The 26,434-nt window shown below is 34.6% G+C and overlaps 1 protein-coding gene across 1 annotated transcript; it reads left to right on the forward strand.

Annotated features, from left to right (window-relative positions):
- The first annotated feature begins 1,613 nt into the window (after nt 1-1,613).
- Nucleotides 1,614-26,434, forward strand: STOML3 (stomatin like 3). Its single transcript, XM_031961976.1, has 7 exons — nt 1,614-1,842; nt 14,065-14,168; nt 14,257-14,329; nt 17,868-17,950; nt 22,079-22,282; nt 23,297-23,431; nt 25,747-26,434. Exons 1-7 carry the CDS (start codon nt 1,791-1,793, stop codon nt 25,966-25,968), a joined length of 873 nt encoding a protein of 290 aa, XP_031817836.1. The 5' UTR covers nt 1,614-1,790; the 3' UTR covers nt 25,969-26,434.

Here is a 26,434-nt window from a genome sequence, read left to right on the forward strand (position 1 = left end):
TCTGAAAATTTGTCATTCTTTTGCCTAAACCTCAAGTCATTCTTTCCTAATTCCCTTTTAGGTTAAGGATCTTATGTAAATCAGTTTAATAGCCAAGTAATAAGTAGAAGATATATGAGACTGGTAATTCATTCATATGTATAACTCAGAGGAGAGAAGTAGTAATGTTTTTCTAATTCCCAGTAGCCTGGAGCAGGCCCAGGGAAGGAAGGAGGATGAAATTAGGCCAGATAAATATTTGGTATCACCTAATTCAACAAACACTTCTTAAGCACCTAATAGATGGGAAACTTTGTATAGCCCAGTTACTTCTCTGCTTATCCTTTCTATATCCTTGAATCAATGGGGAATGACTGAGATTTAGTTATGGGCAGGAAAGATATAGTTAATTACCAGAAACACTACAGCATCCTTAACCAGAAATTACTAATAAGAACAGAGAAGAAATAATCCTTTCAAATCAATCCAACATAGGGAACTGTTTTTTTTTTTTAACCTGACATGTTCTCTCTCATTTTAGTTCAAATATTTAATATTCCACCCTATTTCATGTCTGACAGAAAAAGTGGAGCTTTTGTACTTTGGGAGAACTTGTGGCAAAAGGGACTGAATGTCAGAGGACAGAAAAGTCACTCAAAAGTATTGGTTGCTTGGTTGGTTGATTAGTTGGTTAGTTGGTTGATTCTTGTACTTCATTCTCGAAGAGGATTAAAATGGCATCACTATGTTACAGTTAAGTTATAATGTGTCCAACTGTCTGATTACACCTATATGAGCTCAGATCGCTTTGCCATAGGTGGGACACAAATAATTCCTATGAACATTTGGGGTGGACTCTAATTTTCAGCACCTTGCATTTCTTCTGAGTTAATTCAATTCTGCTTTGCTCATAGGGCATAGTATCTTCTTTCATGAGGGCGGTCCTGTTCCAGGATCTCTCTGCCATAAAATCAATTCTAAAATTCTTAAAAGAGATTATAAGGACTATAAAATCTAGAACTAGAAGAGACAGTAATGGTTATCTGTTCAAGCCCTCTTATTTTATAAAGGGGGAAATTTGAGGCCCAGAAAGACCAAGAGGAAAGTGTTCAGTTTCATAAATAGTAAGTAGTACTTATCTATATACCCTCCTAGTAGAATGTAATCTTCTTGAGGGCTGGGACTTGTTCATTTGTATCCTTAGGGTCCCAGCTAGCATCAAGAAGATGTTTAATAAATACTTATTCAAAGGAAAGTTATTAGATAAAGGGGAGGAAAATAAGACCAAAAGAAGCTTTTGGAAAAGCAAATTAACAAATCAAAAACAAATTATTTTGGTTAGAATGACAGGCCACAAAAAATAGATTTTAGGAATATGTCACATAGCCTAGTGACTGGTATGTATTAAGCAATTATTTGTTGTTGACTTTTTGATTTAGAGATAAGGAGATTAGAATACTTTTTGAGAACATATGAATTTGGGGAGAAAATAATCCTTTTCTGGACCATTTAGAGAGTTCTCTCTGCTTTTTTTTTTAAATTATACTTCTTCAAATATCACTATTCACTGGTAGATTACATTCTTCAAGTCCTCTTTCTCAGTCAATAAAGAGTATTTGGGTTTTGTTTATGGAAACAGATTCACTTCACCTGGGTAACTAATCTCTTGAGGTGCTCTTGAATGGGAAAAACCATCTCTTCTGTATTCATTCTTCTTTCCTTTCTGACCCTCTCACAGTCACATCTCATCTGTTTTCTGATAGCCGATTCCTCCATAACAACATAGTGATAAAGTCTTCTCTGAGGATGTAATGGATTCTGGGGTGTCCTCCCCTGAAAAACAGGATAAAGAGAATTTAATTGGTAGGTTCCTTTTCTTTCCTCACTTTATAATAGAATAGGTATAGTGAGTGTTGTAAATGAGTAATGTGGCATAGGTGGAAAGAATTCAGGGCCTGGAGTCTGAGATTGTAAATTAAAATCCTAATTCTGCTATTTAATATCTATGCTGTTTTGGGAAAATTACTTGATCTTTCTGCATGTCCTCATTTGCATATGGTGGACTTCATAGTTTCTAAATTCCCTTCTAAGTCTATGATCTTATTAGGGACTACTTGATTGTGGCATGTATTTTACTAACTAAAGAAGCCTGGATTTTCTCTCATTTAGAACTAATGGGACTAGTCAGATCAAATCTATAATTTTCCTGATTAAAGGAAGAAAGCTTGTGGATTGCTCTGTTTTTTCATCTGTATAAAAACAATTAAATTTTACATTAATTTTATGGAAAAGTTTGTGGCTGTTTTCTGCAATGTTTGACAGAAATTTGATTATCTTTTGAATGAAAGGAAAAATGAATCATAAGTCAAGACTGATAAAAGGAAAGAAAGCTAGAGAATACTTTCTCTATCATGATTGATGTATACTATATGTTGAGAATGAACCCAAGTTAAAAACTGGAAAGACCAATATACTTCATTTTTCTAAGAGAAAAAAATTGTATTCCCTGGGAAACTTGCTTAGGTTAAAAAAGTCATTCTCTTGAGGATAATTTATTACATCTTTCTTCATCCCTGAAAAATTGTTCTGACAGATTTCTACTTATACTTTCTTTCATCCTTTCTTGATCATGGATGTGTTTATTCTAAAGAAAGGAGCAAAGGGAATTAGTAAACATCTCAGTCTGAGTTCCTCCTTAGCTATCTTCTTTAAGCTTTATAAGATTCACTTTCCCAATTTAGAATTATCTAAATGAATTTCAGAAATTATTCAATTCTATTCCCTCATCTTCCAGATGAAGAAACTGAGGATCAGACCTACTCAAAGTCAGGTAGTTGATATGTGATCTCAGTTGTGCTCCTATGGGAATTGTTCAACTGAAGTTTGAAAGAGCGTTTATCAGGCGTTTTCGGGAAGGAGGAGGATTATTGTTCCAATACAAATTAGACAAGATGATCTCTTGAGTTCCCCTCTGAATGAGTGAGGCTTTGTGGTGCCAATTATAACATGATATGACAATGACAAGGGTACTGCCTATGGAGTTAGCAGTCCTGGATTTGGACTAAAAGATTTGGGTTTAGATGTGTTCTGATACTTAATTATCTGTGTGATCTTGGTCAAATTTATGTGTCTCTGGCCCTCATTTATAAAATAAGAGGTTTGGAGTTGATGTCTCTGGGATTTTTGCAGCTTGGAATAGATGATATTATGAACTGAGTTTGCTTCTGTTCTATCATTTACAAGCTGTGCAACTTTGGGCTACCTTGTAAACCTTAGTTTTCCTTCTTTCAAAACAAACAAACATTCTATTGATATATTTTGTCTTTACTTGACAGACATTTCCATATCACCTCTATCTTGTGAAAGGTCTCTTGTAACAAAATAAAACGACTAAACAAAACCAAACATGATATAATTTTCTCTGAAATGGCATGCGATATTCCAATCCATAAACATCCTCCCAACTTCCCTATTTAAAAAGAGCACAAACACAAATCTGTTTCTCTCTCTCCCCACCCACTAAAAAAGAAAGAAATGAAAAACACATGTCTTAATAACTAATATTCATAATCAAGCAAAACAAATTCTTTTTGGTTTTATACTATAGCTATATATATATATATATATATATATATATATATATGTAATTGATGTCTCATTCTTCAGCTAAGATCTATTACCTTTCTGTTGGAGGTGGATAGCATGTTTCATAATAGAATGAACCATGAAATAATCTCTGAAATCATGCCTACTCATAGTTCTTACAGCTTTCAAAGTTATTTGTCTTTATGGGGTTGTTTTTGTATAAATTATTCTCTTGGTTCTGCTCATTTAACTTTTCACCAGTTTTCACATTGTTTCACAAATCTTTCACATTGTTTATTTTTATAATATTGATGTTACAATATATATTGTCTTTCTGGTTATGCTTACTCTCAATCATTTGATATGTCTTTTCTTGTCACTTTGAAATTATCTATTTTTTCATAACTTAGAGTTCCATCATATTCCATTACATGAACATATTTAGCCATTCCTCAATCGATGTGTATACTTTTAGTTATTTATTTAGCCATTTATTTATTATTTATTTATTTAGCCCTTCCTCAATCAATGTATATACTTTTAGTTTCCAAGTTTGTTTGTTTGTTTTTGTCGCTTCAAAAGTAATGACTGTAAACATTTTTATAGATATGACCTTTTTCTGTTTATTTTATTTCTTTTGGGTATAGGCCTAAAATTAATTGAAGCAAAAAGTCAGCAAGGAGGATATAACATAAATTTATACAAATCTTCATCATTCTTTTGTAGCACCAATAAAACCATGCAGAAAGAGAGAGGAAGAGAAAATACATTTAAAATAACTACAGAATAAACAAAATATATGGGAGTCTATTCACTAAGATATGCTCAAGACCTATATAAATATAACTATAAACCATTGTTTATGGAAATATTAACCTAAATAATGTGAAAAACATCAATTGCTCATGGACAGGATGTGTCAGTATAATAAAAATGACAATGTAACCCAAATGAATATTTAGTCAATACCACATGCTTCACCCCTCAAAAAAAAAAAAAAAACTAAAACTATTGAAGGGTACTTTATAGAATTAGAAAAATTTTATTGAAATTCATCTTGAGGCAAAGAAGTCCAGAGATCTCAAAGGAAATAGCAAAAAGAAGTGAGAATGAAGTGGACCTACCAGTGTTAGATCCTCTGAAAACAAAGGAAAACAACAACAATAGCTGTTTGAAGCTTAAAAGGGAATAGGTGTCTATATATTGATGTAGGGGAAATTTTTAAAATTAATGGAAAATTGAAGGTAAATTTTCAAACACTGAAGTACCTAAGTTCTGTAAGAAAAAGGACCATCTGCTGTCTCTCTTGGGATCCTTGGAGACTAGTCTATTTTCTTTTTTTCTGGTAGGCACAATATAAATTTTTGTTGAATATGTTAAACTAAAATATTTCCCCTCTATAAATGAACTCCTTCATCTCTAAAACAAAAGCCTAAAATGGGGGGTAAGGAAGGGAGGAGACTTATAGTTTAATCACACAAGGCTCTGAAAACTGTTAACACTTGTTTCTGTCATATGTTTGCTGAAGTCTGGTGTAAATGTTCAGGATTCTTTTGTCAGTGTTTACTGAGGTATCATGAAGGAAGATCTTTGATATGAATGGGATCACCAAGAACTATAACTTCTGGGCATGTTGCCACATGTATAGAAGTAGTTTTTCATCCAACAAGTTCATAATAGTTGTAGCTATCTGGTGGGCTTCATGAATGTAAAAATCTTCATTTTATGGTTGTTTATTATTTTTAATCTAAATTTGAAGCTGCTATTTTTAAAGAGAACTTTGAATGATGATTATCTCAATCCGAGAAAGAATGTTTGGTGTTTTCCTCCATTTTCCCCCAAATTAATTTCTGTTATTTTGGGAGTACTGTTTCAGTTACTTTTTATTTTAGCTATAAATCAGTTTGCAAACTGATAGAAATATCAACTTTTCACTGACCATTGTTGTCTATAAGTTCTTCCAAAGTAGTGGGGTGAACAAACAATTGTTTTTTGTTTGTTTGTTTGTTTGTTTTTGCTGAGGCAATTGGGGTTAAGTGATTTTCCCAGGGTCACACAACTAGGAAATGTTAACTGTCTGAGACCAGATTTGAACTAAGGTCCTCTGACTTCAGCGTTGATCCTCTATCCACTGCACCATCTAGCTATCCCTCTCTTATTTTCAAAATAAGTTGCACACCAAAAAGTTCTTCCTGAAATTCCAAGACTCCATGTATTCAGGAGGATAGTTTTATTGCTTTACATTTTTCTCTGTTCTATCCTACATTTCCCTCCACAATTACTACCTGTGTGCCCTGGGCAAATTTGCTTTCCCAAGCCTCATCTTTATAATGACCTGCCTAAATGATTTCTGAGGTTCTTTCTTGCTCTCGATCTGTGACCCTACAATTCTATTCCGGGGAAGTCTTTTAAATTCATTTAATTAAAAAAAAAATTAGGAAGCATCCATTATTGACAAGACACCTCTAGGGACTTGTTGGGGAATTAAAAAAAATATGAACAGGACATATTCTGTGTTTTCTAGGAACTCTCATGAATAATTTCCCATTATTTAGTACCTGAGTTTCCATATGCCATAGGACTAGTGTTAAACTGGTCATTTAGAAAAATGACAGCCAGCCAAAGGACAAAAGGTGTACCTTGGTACCCCTGAGACATTGAAAAAAGAAAAGGAAGGCCCCTGTGCACTGGAAAGGTTTTCTGTGGTGAATTTATTGGAAAATACAGATATGTATTTTCATGTTAACAGAAGGTGAAGGGGTTGGGATCTGAACTGGTTCAGGGAGAGCCCACACCACTTTAATAGCAAGGGAGCCTAGGAAATTAAGAAGACTAAAGAGTTTCTACTTTGTCCTCAAAGTCATAGGGAGCTACAGGAGTTTATTGAGTAGATGAAATCCTGACTCAGATCTGTGCTTCCGGAAAATCACTGGCTTCTGATAGGTAATAGCTGAAGGCTCTTTGTGACATCATAACCAATCCAGAAATGTTTGATGACCTTTTCCTTTCTGTCATGTCAGGATACATTTATCAGATTTCTACCTCCCATTAAGCACTAGTAGAAGTTCTAGACAGAATCATTTATGTTTCCACTATTACTTATTAAGTGACAACTGTGTAAAAAAGTAGTTTTAAATCCTGGAGATAAAAAATTGTTAAAACAATCACTGTTCCTGTGGAATTTACAACCTAGCTAGGGGAATAAAGACATATATAAAAAAGTCATAATATATAATTCAATTAAACAAAGAAGTATTATGTGCCTTCTGCTGCATGTGCAATGCAAAGTGATTAGAAATGGTCATGTAAAGATGACAAACAACATAGTCTTTGTCCTCAATGAACTTACATTTTAGTAAGAGAATAAGACCTAGCTACACACAAATAATTTTAATGCAAATTAGAATGTTAAATGTTTAGAGGAGGCCACATTCAGAGCTGAATTGTACAAATTGAATAAGAACCTAAGAGAAGCCCATTTAAAGTTAGAGGAAAGAAAGCCAAGAAAGTACAGGGAGAAAAGAAGGTACCTGTCTTATCACCTCCCAGCATCAGTAAAGGAGATTTGGGAATAATTAAAGAGCTAGAGGGTATCCTTACTTTAGGACTCTCAAGAAGAAGAGTGTGGCTAGCAATAGTGAAATTGCTAGAAAGAAGGCATGGCCATTGGAAAATTATTAGGGACTTTTAGAGACTTTCTGTACAGTGGCAGGGATGGAAATTAGATTACAATATATATATATATATATATATATATATATATATATCTTTGTCTTAATTTATTGAGCTCCATCTTATTTTTCTCCTCTGCCATAAGCGAATGTTTTGAAAAAATAGTAAACAATAAATCCATCTCTTTATTTATATAAGATACATTCTCTCTATCTTTCTGATATATAGGCATGTGTGTATATATATGTGTGTAACTTGCATGTTTGGAGGCATATGTGCATACATGTATATGTGTATCAATGTACTGTATACACACATCTCTTAGAATTCTAGGCAAATTTCTAAAACTATACATTGTAGAGTATATACAAACCTGCATTGGTATGGGGAATTTCTCCACCTAGGATTTCCCCAGACCACAAGTCCTATCTGCATCTTGATCAAGGATCAGGGAAAATTTGACATGTAACACACATGGGAAAGTGTGGGAAAGAATCTGTGAAGAGGAAGAGACTAAAATGTCTAAGATAAAGAGGGTAGTTGATGGGCAAGGGATGAGGGATCAAAATCCCAGGTGAAGGGTTTAGCTTTGGAGAGGATAGGACACTTCCTCATTTCCATGAGGGGAGAGGGAAAAGAAAATAAGCAACAAGACTGATAAGTTTTTTTGATATGAATAGGAAGAAACTGAGAGAACTGCAACCTTTTTGCTCCCCAAGCCATTCTACAGACAGCTACAAAATCCATCTTCTTAAAGCACACAGCTTGTATCACCTCTCAGCTCCAGAAGTCCCAACTACCCCCTAGATACCAAGTGAAATAATAATTGTTAATTATTAATAATAGCTAGGATTGATATTGCACTTTAAGGTTTGCAGAATGCCTTAAAATATAATATGTCACTTGATCCTCACAATAACGCTGGGAGAGGGGCTATGATGAGGGCACTAAGGCAGACAAAGGTTAAAATGATTTGTCCAGGATCATATTCCATTCACTTCACTGCTATCTCATAATAATAATAACCATAGCTTGATTTTGATATTTTTCCTTAGAAATGCTTCATAGAAAGATTGAAAAGTGGGAAAATAGTAAGATTGATTTCCATTTCCTTTCCTGAATAATTTTAACCTTCAGATTCAGTCTCTATTTCTTTGCTCACTGATCTTGTCCTAAAGTAAGAAAGGCAAGACAAACATGTGCTAGCCAGAGAGCACTTTCCCTCCTGCAGGCAGCTGGAATGTGGCCCAGCTTGGGTAGATCCCACTGGTTCCTGCCCTGCTGATTCCCTATAGAGCAGAGCCTGGCTGCCTCTCTCTAATGGGATGCTAATGACAAGCTAGGGCATCACCAATTCTCCTAGCAGGGGCAGCCTGGGTAATTTTAATGCTCAGGTGGAATTCTTGCAAGATGAATCGTGTTCTCCCTTATTCACTTTGTAGCCGGCTTAGGGTGTAACAAAGCTGAGTTCTGTGCTTGGTGATTGATGACGCATGAGTTTGGTGGGACCCCAGGGATCCTCTCATAGGTCAAGGAGGCTTTTTGTTTTTGTTTTATTTTTCCTCAGACTAAAAAAAAAAATTACATGGGCAGTACAGAGGGGAAATAGTGGCTCTTACAGAAAAGTCCAGGGTTTGGTCAAAGAGGATGTTGGTCAGACTGATGTCCTTTTTGAGCTACCAGAAATCCTGAGAGGTTTATAGGATCAAAATTTGTGATGTCTCTATCACCATCATTTATCTTATACTGTGTGACCATCCATTCCCCATTGGAACCTGCACTTTCAGAAACTATCATATGTATAGATTTCATAGGACTTATAGGGAAAGACTTTTAGAGATATTCTAATCCAAAAATCTCTAATTGTACAGAAATCAAGACCCATAGAGGTCAATTTATTTGCCCAAGAGATGCAATATAGAAAGACTTCTGAATTTGAAGTCATAAGATCTGAGTTCAATTTCTCTTTTCTGAGCCTCAGTTTCCATAAAGTAGATTTGATTATCTCTGAGGTCCCTTCCCATGGTTCTCTGTGATAATTCTATGGTCTCTTTAGGAGACCACAAAGATTGCACAGACAGCAAATGACAAAACCAAGATATAATACAGTAAATTCTACTTAGAAGTAATGATACATCTCACTTTCCTATTCATTATCAGTGAATAAGGTTTTATTAAGACCCTGTTTAATGTTACACTGGTGGACAAAAAAAAGAAATGAAACAATTCTGTTTTTCACTATTCCATGGAGGGAAGATATGTGCATTTATAAATATATGTAAATATATTTGGATTACTTGCCATTCAGGGAAGGAGTTGGGGGGAAGGAAGGGAAAATTTGGAACATAGGGTGTGCAAAGGTCATTGTTGAAAAGTTATCCATGCATATGTTTTTAAATAAAAAGATAAAATTAAATTAAATTAAAAAACATATATGTAAAAATAAATGTAAAGTAATTTGGCGTGCTAGCTGTTAATATAAAAAGAAACATTTGCACCATCTATGAAGGAAGTTAGAGATTGTGAGAGACTGCAAAGTTTTCATAGATTTTATGTTCATTTCTTATAAATTTAGTATATTCTTATAAATTGAGTATAAATTAACTAGTTCTCAATTTTTTTATACATTTGCAAGTTTCTGCATTTTTGTTAACATGGATAGGCTTTATTTGCAAAGCCTTGATTCTATTTCTTTCTCTTTTTCCCTTTACTTTAAAATGATCTCACAAACTTTTTCTTTGTAAATATAACTTTGCCCATTCTTCATTTTCCAGTAACTTTGGCTAACTTACTTTATAATGCTTTACTGTGATGCATTTAGAGACCAAGTATTTGTTGAGTTTTCCCTTTTCTTTCTCCTTCTTCTCTAATTTTTTTCTCCTTTGTCTTCTTTATTTTTTTAATTCAGCAAGAATCAATATACATTTTCCCTCAACATCTTAGGGGCACGCTCTCTCCTTTACCATCTTGGTTTCTAGAAAGAGTGAACTCAGAGTTAGTTCAGTCCCTAGGATCAGTTCCAGCATTGCTTTAGTGTTCCCTGATGAGTCCTCATCTCAGTTAAATCTGGGCTGGGTCCCAAAAGTTCCTTGTTCCTTGGAGTAAAAAGAGTATGAAATTTTATTCTAATTATTAATCCTTTTAAAAGCAGTCCCAGTTCTAACCTCATATCTGTTGTTTGTTCTTCACTTGAAGAGGACCATGACATCATGGAGTTGATGCCATTACATGCAAGTGAATTGAATTTAAGTGAGGGAGGCCTGGGCAAGGTCACCTGCCTCACTTTCCCTTCCAGAGCCATCTGGGTCCCATGATCTGATGTAGGTCAGGATGACTGGAGATGGCCCTGGATGAAATGCAAGATATTGGCCTTTTAAAGTTAAGGTCTTCAACAGGTCTCAGTGTGATTAGGTGATTTAAACTAGGTAGAGACTTAGGCAAAGAATCTCCTCTTCCATCTACTAAAAACAAAAATAACCTAACTAAATAAATAAATCCCCAGTGCATAGAGCATCAGCTATGGAGTCAGGGAAACTTTAATTTGAATCTGATCTCAGACACTTACCACTTACTAGCTGTGTGATCCTGGGAAAGCCACTAAAAACAAATTTCCTACAAAAACTAACAAACAAACAAAAAATTATCTCAGCATAATCCTTCTTTCTCCTTGAGGGAATGAACTATAGCATTTTGGAACCTATACTTACAGAAATGCTTCTCCAAAGTACTTTTATTGAACATTATCACAACTTTCCTAGAACTTGGATCTTCAGCCTTTTTATGTGGGAATATGCCATCAGAGCCACTCTTTGCATGTGCCAATTTTTGGTAGATTCATTTTAAATTCATGCTTTCTACTTATTTGTACAATTTAAAGGTAATATGTCATGGTTTCCTTTGAAAATTCTTTAACTTCTCTTTTCTTATCTCCTTCACCATATTTCAGATTTCTTATCTCTTCCATCTCTAGAGACTTAGGCTTTATCTATAATATGCTTTCTTTTTTTTTATTGGTCTTTTCTACCGTCAGTCTTTTATAATATTCCCTTCTCTTCCTTTCAGTTTTTTCTCCTTGCCTCTTTGACTGTGCTGGAAATTTCAAATTTTATCACCTGTCTTCTTCCCTCTTTGAGAACTCTTCCTAATATTTACTTAATGCTCCTATTGCATTGCCTTAACTCTTTTCCTACTTTTTCTTTCCTTAATACTTGAAATATAACTTTTAAAAAGATTTGGACTTACCTCTTTTCTCCCCTCCCTGGACTTCAATTTTTCCCTGAAGTCCCCGTCTTGTATCTTTTCCTTTTTTCCCCAGGAGATTTCCTTGCATTGATGTGAGTAGTTGTTATTATCTATGTATATTCTTTCCTTTAAAATAAAAGAACCTTTTCTTGAAATTGGCCCAGCTGTTCTATAATAAAAATTATGACACAGTTAGAAAAGATCTGCCCTTTTTCATCACAAAGGTCATACAAAATTCCATTTTTACCAGAGGAACTATTGTGTTCTGTGATATCCACATATAAAACATTTTTTCCCTAACTGAAAATTATACTCATGATTTATTGAGTTACATCTTTATTATGTATCTTTACATGATAGAATACTGTTATACTATCTTTTTTTATCCTTAAATAAAAAGCACCTGATATATTGTTAACTTTCTTTGCCACAGTTGTATTTCATCCTTGAATCCCAAACTTGTATGCTGTTTTTACTGAAATTGTTAATTCATCAGAATATATAGGGGACCTCCAAAAACATAGTGTAGTTTTCTGTTATTAAAAACTTAAAACTACTCTAAAACAATGTATTTTTTTAATTATAGCTTTTTATTTACAAGTTATATGTATGGGTAATTTTACAGCATTGACAATTGCCAAACCTTTTGTTCCAATTTTTCCCCTCCTTCAAAGCCCTCATCCCCTCCCCCAAATGGCAGGTTGACCAATACATGTAAAACAATGTATTTTAACTGGGTCACAGTACCTCCTGTATTCCACTGTTTCATTCTTGAATAGAATATCTTTCCTGGAAACATTAGAATCTGCCTCATGTCTCTCAAAGGACCTTTAGTTCCTTTGTAAGCATCCAAGCTAACAAAGGCTTTAAAAATAGAACAGATTTATTTAAGAAGTAAAGAACAAAGAAATGACCATAGTCCTTAGTTAAGAAGTTGAGGAGAACCCTCTTAGGGAACTCTGTTTACCTCCCCAGAGGTTGAGCTCACAGTCCAAGAGAACTCAGTATACGAATTAGTGAAATCCCTGCATAGTTAAATGTAATTGCAACCCCACTATATTACAGGTTCAGTATTTTTTTTTTTGGTAGGTCTGTTAATCTCCAAATGGCAGAAGCAGAAACTTTGGGTTGGTTCACATCTTTACATTAGTATCCCTTCATGTCTTTATGTCTCCTTGTTCCAGTACTCCCTGGGGTGGCTTTGGCTGTGTGTGCTAGGCACCTGCCCTTTCCCACATGGCATCTCCAGCTAGAAATTCCTGCTTGATGTTTTCCCATTTGAACCCTTATGCCTTCTACCCATCCCATGCGGGTAATGAGGAAGAGGAGTTGGCTCAGCTTTTATCAGTATATAAGGAAAATAACTACTGTAGGAAGAACTAAATCTAACATACTAACATTCATTTTCTCTATGAGAGAACCTAAATTCAGGCTTAAGTGCAATGAAATATATAATTCACATAGTAAACATATATTTTGTATGGGGCACTATATTAGATAATAATGTATACATATAAATACATACTAAATATTTATTAGGCATCCATTGAATGCAGTATTTTGCTAGACAACAGTGCATACATATTAATACATAGTAAAATTTATTTGGCATCCACTGTATGGAGACATTGTGGTAGATAATAATGCACACATATAAATACATGATAAGGAAAACTAAGAAAAGGTAGTGTCATGAAGAGCAAAATGTCAAGAAAAGTGAATATATTTTGACCTGCCACCTGCTGCAGAAAAATCAAGGAGGATGAAGGCTGAAAAAAGGTCATTGAAATGTATAATTTAGAAATATTTTGGTGATAAGTGTGGAAATCAAACAGGGAGTATAGACTGTCCTTGCTTTTAAGTTAAACAGTACAAAAGAAATTCCCCCCAAAAAAAGTTATAGAAGATTAGAAATGGTCACAGACTTAGAAATTGGAGTTCCAGTTCTGTCATTTATTACTTTTATGATTTCAGTCAAGTCACTTTAACCTCTGTGAACCTGTTTCCTCATCTGTGAAATAGTATAGAGAGTCATATTCCTTATAACACTAATCTCTGATATAAAACTTGAATGTGACCTTTAAGCCATTTACTTTTTAAATATATATCTATACATTTTTTGTCTTCAGAGAGCTTATTGTAAAAGTGTAACCTATATTCTCTTATTCCCTTTTCAAATTTTCTCCCTATTTAAATCTTTTTGTATTTACTTATTTGTATATGTGTCATATTCCCCAGTTGAATGTAAGTATCTGAAGGGATTTTCTCTTTTTTTGCTTTCATATCCTTAATTTTTAGTACACCACTTCTTATATATACTTAATAAATGTTTTGAAAATCGAATTGAATCAAATTGGGTGCTGCATTATCCACCAATTTTATACAATTGTAAGAAAAATGCATTGGTAATAAAGCCCCGTATGAAAGTGAACTTCTAATTTTGAATAGGCTAAACATGTCACTTTAGCAGAATTGGATGAATCTATCCTCTTACATGAATATCATCTTCACTGGATGGCAGCCACTTAAGATGTCAGTGCTCATTAATGGACAATAGCGATAACCTGTTTTCTACTCATTCAATAGATGCCCACAGTAAAACCATTGGGGCTTGTGGATGGTTCCTGGTTTCCCTTTCTTTCCTGTTGATGATCATGACCTTTCCTTTCTCCATATGGATGTGCTTAAAGGTAACACTCTGGGGAAAATAATAGGGATTACTCCTAAAAGCTGCTGAATGACAACATCAAGGCTAAATCCACTCTATTATTCTCTTAGATTGTTAAAGAGTATGAGCGAGCTGTTGTGTTCCGACTTGGACGAATCCAAGCAAAAAAAGCAAAAGGACCAGGTAAGAAATAATATTTCCTGCAGTTAAGCTCTGTTGACAGTTTTGGTAATACCACTCAAAGGTAGGACTCCCTGGAGAATCATAGACACTAAAATGGAAACATTGCACCCATGAAGTTATTTAAAATGATTTCTAAATGTCCCCTTAAGCAACTGAGTGGTCTTGTTGAAGCCAAGGGCTTTGAGGTCTCTGGGTAAAATATATGGGCTTAACCCATCTTTTTTGCCATTTCCTCCTTCCCACTGGACAGGTGCCTTTAGGAAAAACAAAAATGACTAGTGAGAGTAAGCTGCTCCTCTTAAACTTTTGAGTAACTAGGTTACAATTCAGAGGTTTGAGAAAGGTATGGTCTGGGCCAGACTATTTGAACATGGTGAATGAATATTATTTTAAGAGGTGCCCTCCTCTTGTACAATTCAAATCAAAGGAGTGTCAAAGAAGAAAGATATCAAGCAATCAGGACTCCAAGTATGAATCCTGGCATTCCGGGCTGATTCATTTAAAGGTATGTATATATGTGTTGGCTAGATGAGGTGAGGATAATCTGCTCTGTTTATGTGTCACTGTACCAAGGAGGGATTAGCCCATCTCCCAGGGTATCTAGCATCATTTCTGGTGGCACATGTACAACAACTGCCAACCCTGGGAAGAGGTGGAGGGAAGAAGTCAAAGGGGAGAGGGTGTAATAGGCACATATCAAAAAAGGTGCATGTTTTTCAAGGAGGTTATCACATAGTATGGAGTCTGGATCATAAAGTTTAGGTTAAAGTGAAATATGGCCCCTGGGATGATGGTCTTAGCTTAGTTACAGCCCCATCAGAATACTATCTTAGGATATTTTCCCAGGAGGCCAAGTAAGTAGGAAAAATGCTACTTATAAGCCCAGTGAAGAATTGTACCTAAACATTTAATAAATAAATATCTAAATAAATGGAGGCTACTTTTATATGTAAGATTTTTACTAAAAGGATAGCCACATCCAATTGATACTAGAATCACTAAAGGGAAAAGAATTATAATTTTATCATCCCCCCTTCTAAAAATATATTTTGAAAAACCCACAAGGATACTAAGCCTCAGGTTCATAAACTTGTTTTTCTGTTTAAAATTATTTTGATAACTATATTTCAATATAGTTGGTTTCCTTTGTAATCCTATGTATTTTATTCATTTAAAAATATTATTCTGAGAAGGGGTCCAGTGACTTTACCAGACCAACACATGAAAAAAGATTCAGAACCTCTGGACCAAAGGCTTAGGAAATGGATTTCTGAGTCTGAAAAAAAGAAGGGACATAGAACCACTACAACTAAAGTGTGTACGCTAGTCAATCATTCTGGAATAGGGCAACAGAATCATTCTGACTTGGCAGGGTAGGACTGAAAAATAAAATAAGCTTGATCTGGGGACAATAGAATAGTTCTTGCCTGTAGTATGCTGGAAGGAAAAACCATCTTTTACAAATGAACCTGTTTCCCAGGAGTTTTCATGTGCTGAATGTCCCAGGTTAACTATGCTCGTCATACATGTCTCTAATGAATTACCTCAGAATGCCATGAGGACCAGTGGGAAGTCATCCAAATTGTTAATGAAAAGACTCCACACTTTAGTTAATTGAAGCTAAACATCATTTTGTATCCCATCTGTTACCTATCACCAACAGAGGAAGTCACCATAAAGCAGTCACTCTCAAGACAAGTCAAAACAAATGTTGAAAGATCAGGATTTTGTGGAGAAAGAAAGCATCCCAATAATTCCCCTCAATGCTCCCACTGGCATGGGATTATTAGCCATTTTCATGGTGTTTAGAAGCAAACCCCATCTTTTGTTTCTATAATGTCATATGATGAGAATGGAGCAGTGCATCCAATGTGCCAACACTATTTTTTTTAATGCATTCATTCTGAAAATTCTCTCTCCAAATAAATAAAAAAATTAATTCATGACAGGAGTGCATCACATCATCAGTTTAGTAACTGTGAAATCTTTATAAGTCCTAGAGGAAACTTTGTGGTGCAGTTAATAGAGTGTTAGACCTGAAGTCAGGAAGACTCATTGTCCTGACTTTAAATCTGGCACTTAAACATTAGCTGCCATGACCAAGTCACTTAACCCTGTTTGCCTGTTTCTTCATCTGTAAAATGAGGTGGGGAATGAAATAGCACACTGTTCCAGTGTTTGGCCAAGAAAACTCCAAATGAAGCCACAAAGAATTGAACATGACTGAAACAACTCACTGACAACAAAATAAATCCTCACACAGGAGTCCCAATAAATAGTGAGGAGGCACTGCAGTGTAATAGAAAAGGCAATGAACTTGGAGTCAGAAGACATGGGTTCAAACTGTGATTCTTATTAGCAGAGTCATAATTAGGGTAATGAGCTAGGTTCTAAGTACTAGAACTTAGTACCAGGACAGGACATTCAGGAAACCCAGGACCATTAGGCTATGCTTCTTCTCCTACCTCACCCCAGCATCATAGTGGTAGTAGAAATGTGGGCTTCCTCACCTTTTTACCAACTAAAAATCTCATGCTATTCTCCTGACTGACGAACCATAGGTATAATCTGCCATTGCTACTTGCTTTAGAAGCAAAAATTGTTAATCATAGTTTTTATTAAGTGTGCAGTGTTGGACAAGTTGGTTTAACTTTCTACACTTTAATTAGCTGATATGAAAAATGGAGCCAATTTCCTTAAGGTTTAGCATGCCCCGAATAAAGCTCTTTTATGTATTGCCTAAGCAGTGTCAGCTTTTTGTGAATCAGACCCAAAGCCACCTTCATTAACCAGCAAAAAAGTTAGCAGAAGACCCGAGATCATGTCTTTCTTTTTAACTTCTTGATTCTTATTTAAGAAGCTTCTTTTCTGTAAACCAAGTCTTTTGTTTCTGTTGTACATATATATTGGCTGCATGTCAGTCAATAGTTCTTAGAGTTTAGCAGTGTACAGCAAAACATACTAGGAGCTTCACTTGCCAACCAGGAGAGGCAGAGTAGAAAAAGCAACATTTCATTTGTATCCCTGCCAGTAACAAAATCATTATGCTCCATATGCTTTTCACTGATTTGTTAAAAAAAAAAAAGTGTAAATCTTTATTAATCTTAAAATGCTATGTAAATATAAACTATTATTCTAGTATCTTATTTTGCTTCTTTTGATTAAAATATTTAAATAAAAAAGAAATTACAGATATCATTTCCCCTTCAGGAGGCTTGAACTAGAAGACAACTGTGAAAGAACCATCAATTCTGTAATACAATGGGTATTTAGGGAATGTAGACTATCAGGAAGGTTTCCACAGTCATGTTCTTCTATTGAATTAAAAGATAGAGGTGATTGAGAAATAATAAAAATATCATGGGAGCTTTTGGAATCCCAATTTAACTTCAAGGGATTTGTTGATGTAGCTGTTTGTTTACATACACACACGCACACACATGCACACACATGTATGTATGTATCTATCTAGATATATACACATATATATGTTGAATACCTAGGCAAAAAACATTCAAATATGCCTTCTTTTTAATAGGTCTGATCCTGGTGCTACCATGTGTAGATGTTTTTGTCAAAGTTGATCTCCGAACTGTTACCTGCAACATCCCCCCACAAGAGGTACCAATTATTCAGGATTAATTCTATTAGAAAGACAAAGCCAAATTCTTCTAATATATTGAAATTTCTAGTAGCTTTCTTCAACCACTGCATTGTCTTTTAAAGTTTGCTTGAGAATATACCAATCACAAGGTAATAAATGCAACATGGCTTCTACCTATTATTGCTTTGTCAACATTTGACATCCATAGCTCTTGTGAATTTCAAAAGGTTCTTTCTGTCCTTTTAAATGAAAGAAAAAAGCATTTATTAAACTTGTTATGTGAAAAGCTCTGTGCTAAGAGCGGGGGATATAAGTAAGACAGTCCTTGCTTTCAAGGAACACACATTTTAATGAGGGGCAGATAGTATGTATATAGAAGGTTTTAGCTACAAGTTAGCCAATAATTTTCAGAGTACAGCAGCAAAGCAGGCTTTATATCATCATTATTATTATTTCCACTGATAAAATCTTGGATATCTGACTGACTATTTAATAGTGCCAAGGATTTTGTCAACAAAAACTTTCTTTTTTGGGTTGTAAATAAATGTAGTTGTTGCAAATTGGAGCAATTATAGAAGAAGTTGTCAAACTATATCTCTGCAGAGATAATTTCCCAGGATGATAGTTGAGGCTGGGAGCAGCATGACCAGTGACAAAAGAGGGTAGTATTATTTTTAGGACTCTGTTGGCCTTACTTGACAGCTGCTGGATCAATAATTGGTATTGGTGGTGGGAAGGAAATTGACCTCCTTTCCACAGAAATTTCTTTCTTAGTCACGGCAATAGAACCTATGGGGCTGGAAGCTGGGCCAATGGTGACGAGTCATTGCTATTCCCAACACTCTTGGGTTCAGGATCTTAGAATCTTTTATATAAAGATCCAACAAGATGAAGAGTAGGACAAAAGAATCAAGTCCAGATAGGAATAAAAAGATATTAGGACCCTAGAGAAAGACAATCAGAAAGGAGAAAAAAATATATAGTTATCAGTCAATAGTTTCTTTTCTGATTTGTTAAATTAATATAGGAAATACTAGATTTCCACATAAATTGAAATTGGAGGAATACAAAACACTTTACACAAATTAGAAGTCAATTTATATTTAGAACTTCTAAAATATAGGGAAAATTTTTAATTTCAAATAATTTTTCATAGAACCATAAAATTTTAGATCTGGAAGGAATTTTAGGGATCATCTAAACTTTTTCTTTATATATATATATATATATATATATATATATATACACACACATATAAATATCTATCTATATATACACACATATATAAATATATCTATCTATGTGTATATGCTTATATAAATGAGAAAAATAATGTCCATGGATCATCTAATCTATCCATCTATACAGAGAAATATATAGATATAGATATAGATCTATTTATTTATTTTTCTATATAAATGAGAAAACGAATGTCCAGGGAAATGAAGTGATTTGTTTAAAGTCCTAGAATCAATTAAGGACAGGTCCCAGGTTGGACCCCATGCCCAGTTTAGTGCTCTTTACCCTTCAGTGGCAAATAGTCACTGCCTCTCTGAGTCTATCTTTTCATCTGCTAAATGGAACTGATATTAAGTAATTTACTTCACCTGGTTGTTTAATGAAAGCACTTTCTGAACCTTAAGGCACCATAGAAATGTGAGTTATTATTGACTGAGTGAAGTTTGCTTGCAACTGTGTTCTGATGATTGCTCTATGAAGATGATTCTGAAGTCACAAAATTACAGAATTTTAGAATTGCAGTTTAGTTTTTACCTATATGTAAAAGAAATCCCTACTACAATATAGAATTATTGTATCATTGCTCTATACCTAGAACAGATCTTAGAGGCTTGACAAGTGCTGACAAGTAGTCACTCAGCCTTAGCTTTGAAATGAGGAAGACCCATCTTATTTGAGGCAAACCATTCCACTTGAATGACTCTAATTATTGGAATTTTCCCCTGATGTTTAACCTAAGTTATCCATGACAACTTCTACCCATTGCTCTTGGTTCCTCTGGTGTGAAACTGAACTAATCTAATCCCTTTTCCATATGACAGTATTTTTAAGTATTTGAAGATGTTTCTCAACCTTCCCCACCTTCATCCCAAGTTTTCCCCACCTTCACCAGCAAGTTAAATATGATTAATTCCTTCATTTTATTCTGACATGAAATCACAGCCTTTCTTTTACCATTGTGGTTTCTCTCCTTTGGACTTCTTTCATTATATCAAGATCCTTTTTCATCTTCTTTTTAATCAGTATCTTTCTTAAACCATGAGCTCAGACTTGAACTCAGTATTATAGATAAAATAGCAGAGTACAATGGAATTATTAATTCCATATTGATGAAAGAACTAACCCTTTCCCTTTAATGGAGCTCTGATCATATTAATTTAAATTCACCAAAATGTGCAAAGGGAGGGCAAATCCTGGAAGGTTCTCTCCAGCTGGAAATTTATCAGAATCAGCATATAAGTGGCCAGGATTAGCCAGGCTAATTTCATTTTCATCACCTGATTGATTGTAGAATATTTTTTTCATTTTAATCATGGCAACCTGTGAAAATCAGCAATAAATCATTGATAAGGTAGCATCTATAATAGTAGAGAGAATATAGTAGTAGAGTGTTACAATTACAATTGGTTTGAACTATTAAAGCATAAAACTTATAGGGATGTTTGTCATTAAAAAAAATAATATTCTATTTGGTAAAACGGGAACTATCCTTCCTCCATTTCTGAAATACAATTTCTGCTTTAATATATATTTTGAGAAGAATTGAATAAAAATACAGAAGTTGTCTCTGAAAGAAAACTTTAAAAACTTTCCCTAACTTTTACCCAAGCAATAATAACATTTCCCCACCTTGGGAAGTTTTCTGATTTTATGTGTTGTCTTTTTTGTTTTTGTTTTTGTTCTTTCCAAATATATAGAATGTCTCTGAAAACAAACAAGCCAACTTAAGCAGTTTCAGTGATTTCTTTCTTGATTCCTAATTCAAGACATTTTAAATTAATTTTGCTCTGAAACCTATAATCTAGAAGCAAAACTAAGGTGTTCTAAACTCTCTGAATCCAGATCAGAAAAGCACATGTGGATTACTAGGAAAACGAGGCCAACAGAAGGTTGCCCCATAGCAGGCTAGGATGTCTCATTTGCTATGTCTATGTCTCAGGTGGGCAATGAGTTGCTAATTCCCTAAGATAATAATAAAAAGTACTATTAAAACTGGAATGTTTTTCACCTTTTTTGGGGGAAAATTCTCTACTTTTGTGAGATAGCATTTTTCAGTTTCTTCCTTGACATTACACATTGGGGAATCATATCTACAAAATACCAAAACAAGAGGCCAATTCAATCCAAACCTATTTCACATCTCTCTGGGGAAAGCTTTTCTTTTAGCCAAAAATGCAGCGTGGTCTTTAGTGCCACCTTATGGCCTTAATAAGCAACTTTAAATGCATCTACATTTTGAAGCTGCAAAACAGTTTCTTGAATTGATAAATTAAGTATCAAATGCTGGAATCAGGAAAACTTGTTTTCTACCTCTTAATGGACACATAAAATTAAATAAGATTGTTATGACTTATTATTGTTTTGAAGTAGAATGACTTACCATGAAAATAAAAATTCCCTTACCATGTGAAATTCACCAACTCTAGACCATGTATACAATGTGATATGTTATAATGAGCATCAAACTAGAAGCCAGGTTGTCTGAATTTAACTAGTTGTGCAAACTTAGATACAAATCAATTAATTAATCTCTCTGCATCTTAGATTCTTTATTAGTTAAATGAGATTAGAATAGATCTATGACTTCTCAAAGTCCCTTCCAGCTCTAAAATTCTACAAATTCTTTCTCTCTCTCTCTCTCTCTCTCTCTCTCTCTCTCTCTCTCTCTCTCTCTCTCTCTGTCTCTTCCTCTCTCTCTCTCTTTTTCTCTCCTTTTTCTTTTTCATGCTAAATTGATTACCAAGATAGTAGATAGTAGGGAAGAAAAGAGAAAATTGTTAGGAAATATAGAAACTTGAAATTCAGCTTTTCAAACCCACAAATCTAGATGAAAAACTAAAATCATATGACCTCTTGTGAAAATGCAGTCAGAAAAGCTTGATGTTTTCTCTCTTCTTTTTGTACAGATCCTCACCAGAGATTCTGTAACTACCCAAGTGGATGGAGTAGTCTACTACCGAATCCACAGTGCTGTTTCTGCTGTGGCTAATGTCACTGATGTTCACCAGGCCACCTTCTTACTAGCCCAGACCACTTTGAGGAATGTCTTAGGGACACAAACTTTGTCCCAGATCTTAGCTGGCAGAGAAGTCATTGCTCATAGCATCCAAGTAAGTACAGACATAATTAACAATCTACATTTTATGCTTTGAGTAGTCTTCTCTCTGTCTCTCATTGTCTGTCTATCATCTCTCTCTCTCTCTACCTCTATCTATCTATCTGTCTATCTATCCATATATTCGTATATAAGATCAGTGGTTTTCAGGTCCATAGGCTTCATTATGGAGTTTTTTTCCCCTCTTTCCTAACCATAAAGTCTATTGGAGAAGGATTAGGAATATGGATAGTTCCAATTATTTTTCAGACTTTAGTGTTCATTTATTTCATTTAACATTATAAATTAAGGACTACCCAAGAAGCAGTGATGAGATGGTATATAAGATAGAGTATCAGATTCAGAGTCACAAAGTAACGCTGGGCAAGTCACTTAACTTTATTCAGCCTTAGCTTTTTTTAAATCTTCTGTAAACTGGGGATAATAAGAGCTTAATCCTTTCAGGAAATCCTCTATCTTTAAAGTGTCTTGCAAAACTTTAAGCATTCCATAAACAGTAGTTATTATTTTCTGAAGAATTTTTTAAGTTCTTTTATTTTCATTATTTCAGGCTAAACTATTATAGAGATTTATTCAGTGGCTTGTGAATTACTCTTAGCAATTTGCCACTTGGAACAGATTAGGAAAGTTTAGGATGAGTTAGGGAAAGAGGAACAAAGAAAGCAGAGAGCTTCAACTCCTTAAATCACTTTCCTTCTGGCCTGATATTTGTGAAAAGTATTTACAACTAAATATTGAGCATTACTCTGCAGGACAATTTAGATCAGATTAATCCTTCCAGGGATCAGCCCAGTGAGATTTCAATCTTCTAGAAAAATTTCTTAGTCATAAACCAAACTGAATCAGATAAAGTAATCATGAGGTTGCCAAACCTAAAGAGGGGTAATAAATAATAAAGGAGAAAAAAAGGAGGGGAATGAGTTTTGTAATTATAGAACTCATGAAAAATACACCCACTTAGTGACATATCTTCTGATAGGCATTGTTCTTTCTCTTGTTTCTGAAACAGACAATACTTGATGATGCTACTGAGCTGTGGGGTATCCAAGTGGCCCGAGTGGAAATAAAGGATGTCCGGATCCCCTTGCAGTTGCAAAGGTCAATGGCAGCAGAAGCTGAGGCCACCCGGGAGGCTAGAGCCAAGGTAAGGGCCATTCATTTTTAGAAGCCAGTCTCCAGTTTGAGGATCATGGACAAAATGAAACAAATTCATGGTCTGAAAAGTAATTCTGCTATTTAACTGTGTGACCCTCAGCAAGCCTCTTAATTTCACTTCAGTTTGATCATTTGAATTGGGGATAACAATAGTACCAATCTTTCAGGGTTATTGTGAGGATCAAATTAGATGATACGTAAATTGATCTGCAAACCCTAAAGTACTACATAAATGTTAGCTTTTTTGCTATTCTTAATAATAAAGTGCTTAATAAAAATTTGCCTCTGGAATTGAAGAAAATGAAGTCTAGCACTACTTAAAGAAATGTTACACAGCATAAGAGATAAAAATACTCAACTAATATTAATACCTAAACAGAGGTCTAGTCACAACTAGTTTCTTAAGTATAGGCTGTATTTTACATTGGTACAGGGAGTAATTCTGTATCAGGTACAATTGGTTACTCAGAGGCTGAAGGTTCAAACAATGCATTTAAAAATCATATTCATGTATCCTCCACCCCAAGGCAAAAGCAGTTTCCAAGGTAGTTAAAAAGCTTTTCAGAGAAAGAGCAAACAAAAGCCATCTATTGAAAAAGTCAAAAGCAATGTATTTTCTGGAGAATGGCTTTTAAAACTTTTTTCCTTTCATGATCCTTTTTTGCCTGAGAAATTTTTAGGTGACTCCAGATATATAGGTATATAAAATAAGAATACAAATCAAACATTTATTGATAATAAATCATAATTTTGCAATCCTTACATTCAGTTATTAGACTCCATAGAGGGTTATGAACCACAGTTTAAGAATCTGGACTCTAGAATCTTAAGACCTCATTGCTAAAGTGACTTCATATCCTCTTTTTCTAAAAGACCCTCTACTGGCTTCCAGATCAGTCTACCCAAGAACAAAATTAAACCAAACTGCTCCATATCTCCATAACTTCTTTGATCAACATAGTCTAGGCTAGAATGTTTAGGAAATTGGGAGCAAACTCAATCATCTCCAGTTCTACCACCTTTTTGTGGTTTGTATTCTGCATTCCTAAAAACTAAGTTATAGAAGCTCTCCTGAATCTCTTTGCATGCTTTTATTGTAAAAATAAATCATTCTGTGATCTTTCTTTACTATAAATCTGGTGGGTGATTAGCTCAGTATCTGAGTAGTTGAACCCCAGCTATTTCAAAGTATTGAGTTTGGACATCAAAAGTAGGGAAACACTGTAGTGCAGTAGCAATGACAAATACTTGTGAATTAAGTTCCTAAACAATTCTCATTTATATAAAAAATTGTATTTATTTATTTCTACATCACTATATCTTTTCTCCTTCTCTAGCCAGAAAGCCATTACCTTAAAGAAATAAATACAATAAACAAATGCATTACAATAATAAACAAATGAGATACACAAATAATTAAATAAAAAAGAGAATGGTTTGGAGAGGGGTCAAGGAAATCAAGGAATAAAAGTCCCTTCCTGCCAAGTAGTTCTTAAGCTTCAGTGAGATATTTTTATTCACTATTAACATACAGTCCAATTTAACCATTAAGTATTTTTTCAATGCCTATTGGGTGCAAAACACTATGCTAGGTGCTGGGAACATGAAGACAAAATGAAAAAAAAAACATTTCTATTGCCAAGAAACTTATCATTTTACCATAAAATTCATGGACTATGACTGAGGGTCCTTTAGATTCTTAACTTGATCACATCAACCAAACTACAAGGCCATGTCTTCTAAGACTTACTCTTTACAATTACCAGGGATCTCTTTAATGTAAACCTCACAAAAATCACCAACTATGACTTAGGATCTCTGCTTGCCACCAGCCCATCCAAGATTCAACATTACAATTTGGGCTACTTTCCTACCATACATCCTGCTGGCTATAACCCTAAGATTTGCGTCCCTCCTAGAAATCCCTTGGTGACTACTACCCTAGATCCACTAACTACAACCCCGTCCCTCTTGAGGTCCATCTCTACATCTGTCCCTTTCCACCTCTTCAGGACAAGGACATTGTCCTCCAGGAATCAGAAGTATCCATTTCTCTTCATGATTAAAAGTTAACAGAATTTGAATTAAATTATGTAATGTGAGATGTCAACAATAAGATGAAAAAAACATTCCCTAGAATAAATGATCAAAGGAATAAGTCTCTAATTTCCAGTCTTTGTAAAATAATACCAAAGATGGAACAGTGGTGATTCCCAAGTGGCCCAGGAATGAACTGATGGAAACTTATGAATAAAATTCAGACATAGTTGTGAATATTGTTTTTATATTCCTTTGCTACTTTAGGTGCTGGCAGCAGAAGGAGAGATGAATGCTTCTAAATCACTGAAGTCAGCCTCCATGGTACTGTCTGAATCTCCTGTAGCTCTTCAGCTGCGCTATCTGCAAACTTTAGCTACTGTGGCAACAGAGAAGAATTCCACCATTGTCTTCCCTCTGCCCATGAATATACTAGAAGGCATAGGCAATGTCAGCCAAAATGATCATAACAAAAAAATAGAAAGATAGAGACAATCAATTCCCTGGCCTAGCTCCATTGCTCAGAGAGGTCCAATCTGTTTTTAGTAGAGAAACAAGTAATTGAACATTTAGAATCCATTAAAACTCAAATTAAGTAATAAGTAATCCAACAGTTGGTATATATAACAAGGAAACATGACTTAGATTCTAGAAATGGGTCTCAGGAGTAAGGTTTGGGGAGCTGGGAATTAGCAAAAATGACGAGGAATATGTAGTGTTTTCATTCCAATGTGGTAACTAGATTTTCCCTGAGCATCAGCAGGAACCTTTTCAGAATAGATGAGGCTTACCTTTGTCATTAAGACCTTTGTTCCTTCAAGTACAGTAGAAAGTTCAGGTAATTTATAAAATAATATGTGCTATATTTCTACCTGATCACTTCTCAATAATTCCAAATTAGTTGTATGTTAAGCATCCTCAAATAATAATAATAATAATAATAATAAACATTGTT

Source organism: Sarcophilus harrisii, chromosome 3 (genome assembly GCF_902635505.1).
Source record: "Sarcophilus harrisii chromosome 3, mSarHar1.11, whole genome shotgun sequence".
In the NCBI taxonomy this organism is placed as follows: domain Eukaryota; kingdom Metazoa; phylum Chordata; class Mammalia; order Dasyuromorphia; family Dasyuridae; genus Sarcophilus; species Sarcophilus harrisii.

Bases quoted from the DNA above. Each gene is read 5' to 3' on its own strand.
- STOML3 (XM_031961976.1), top strand. From the start codon at position 1,791: ATGGATTCTGGGGTGTCCTCCCCTGAAAAACAGGATAAAGAGAATTTA. The intron at 1,843-14,064 runs GTAGGTTCCTTT...CTCATTCAATAG, and splicing joins GGATAAAGAGAATTTAATTG to ATGCCCACAGTAAAACCATT. The intron at 23,432-25,746 runs GTAAGGGCCATT...TTGCTACTTTAG, and splicing joins CCCGGGAGGCTAGAGCCAAG to GTGCTGGCAGCAGAAGGAGA.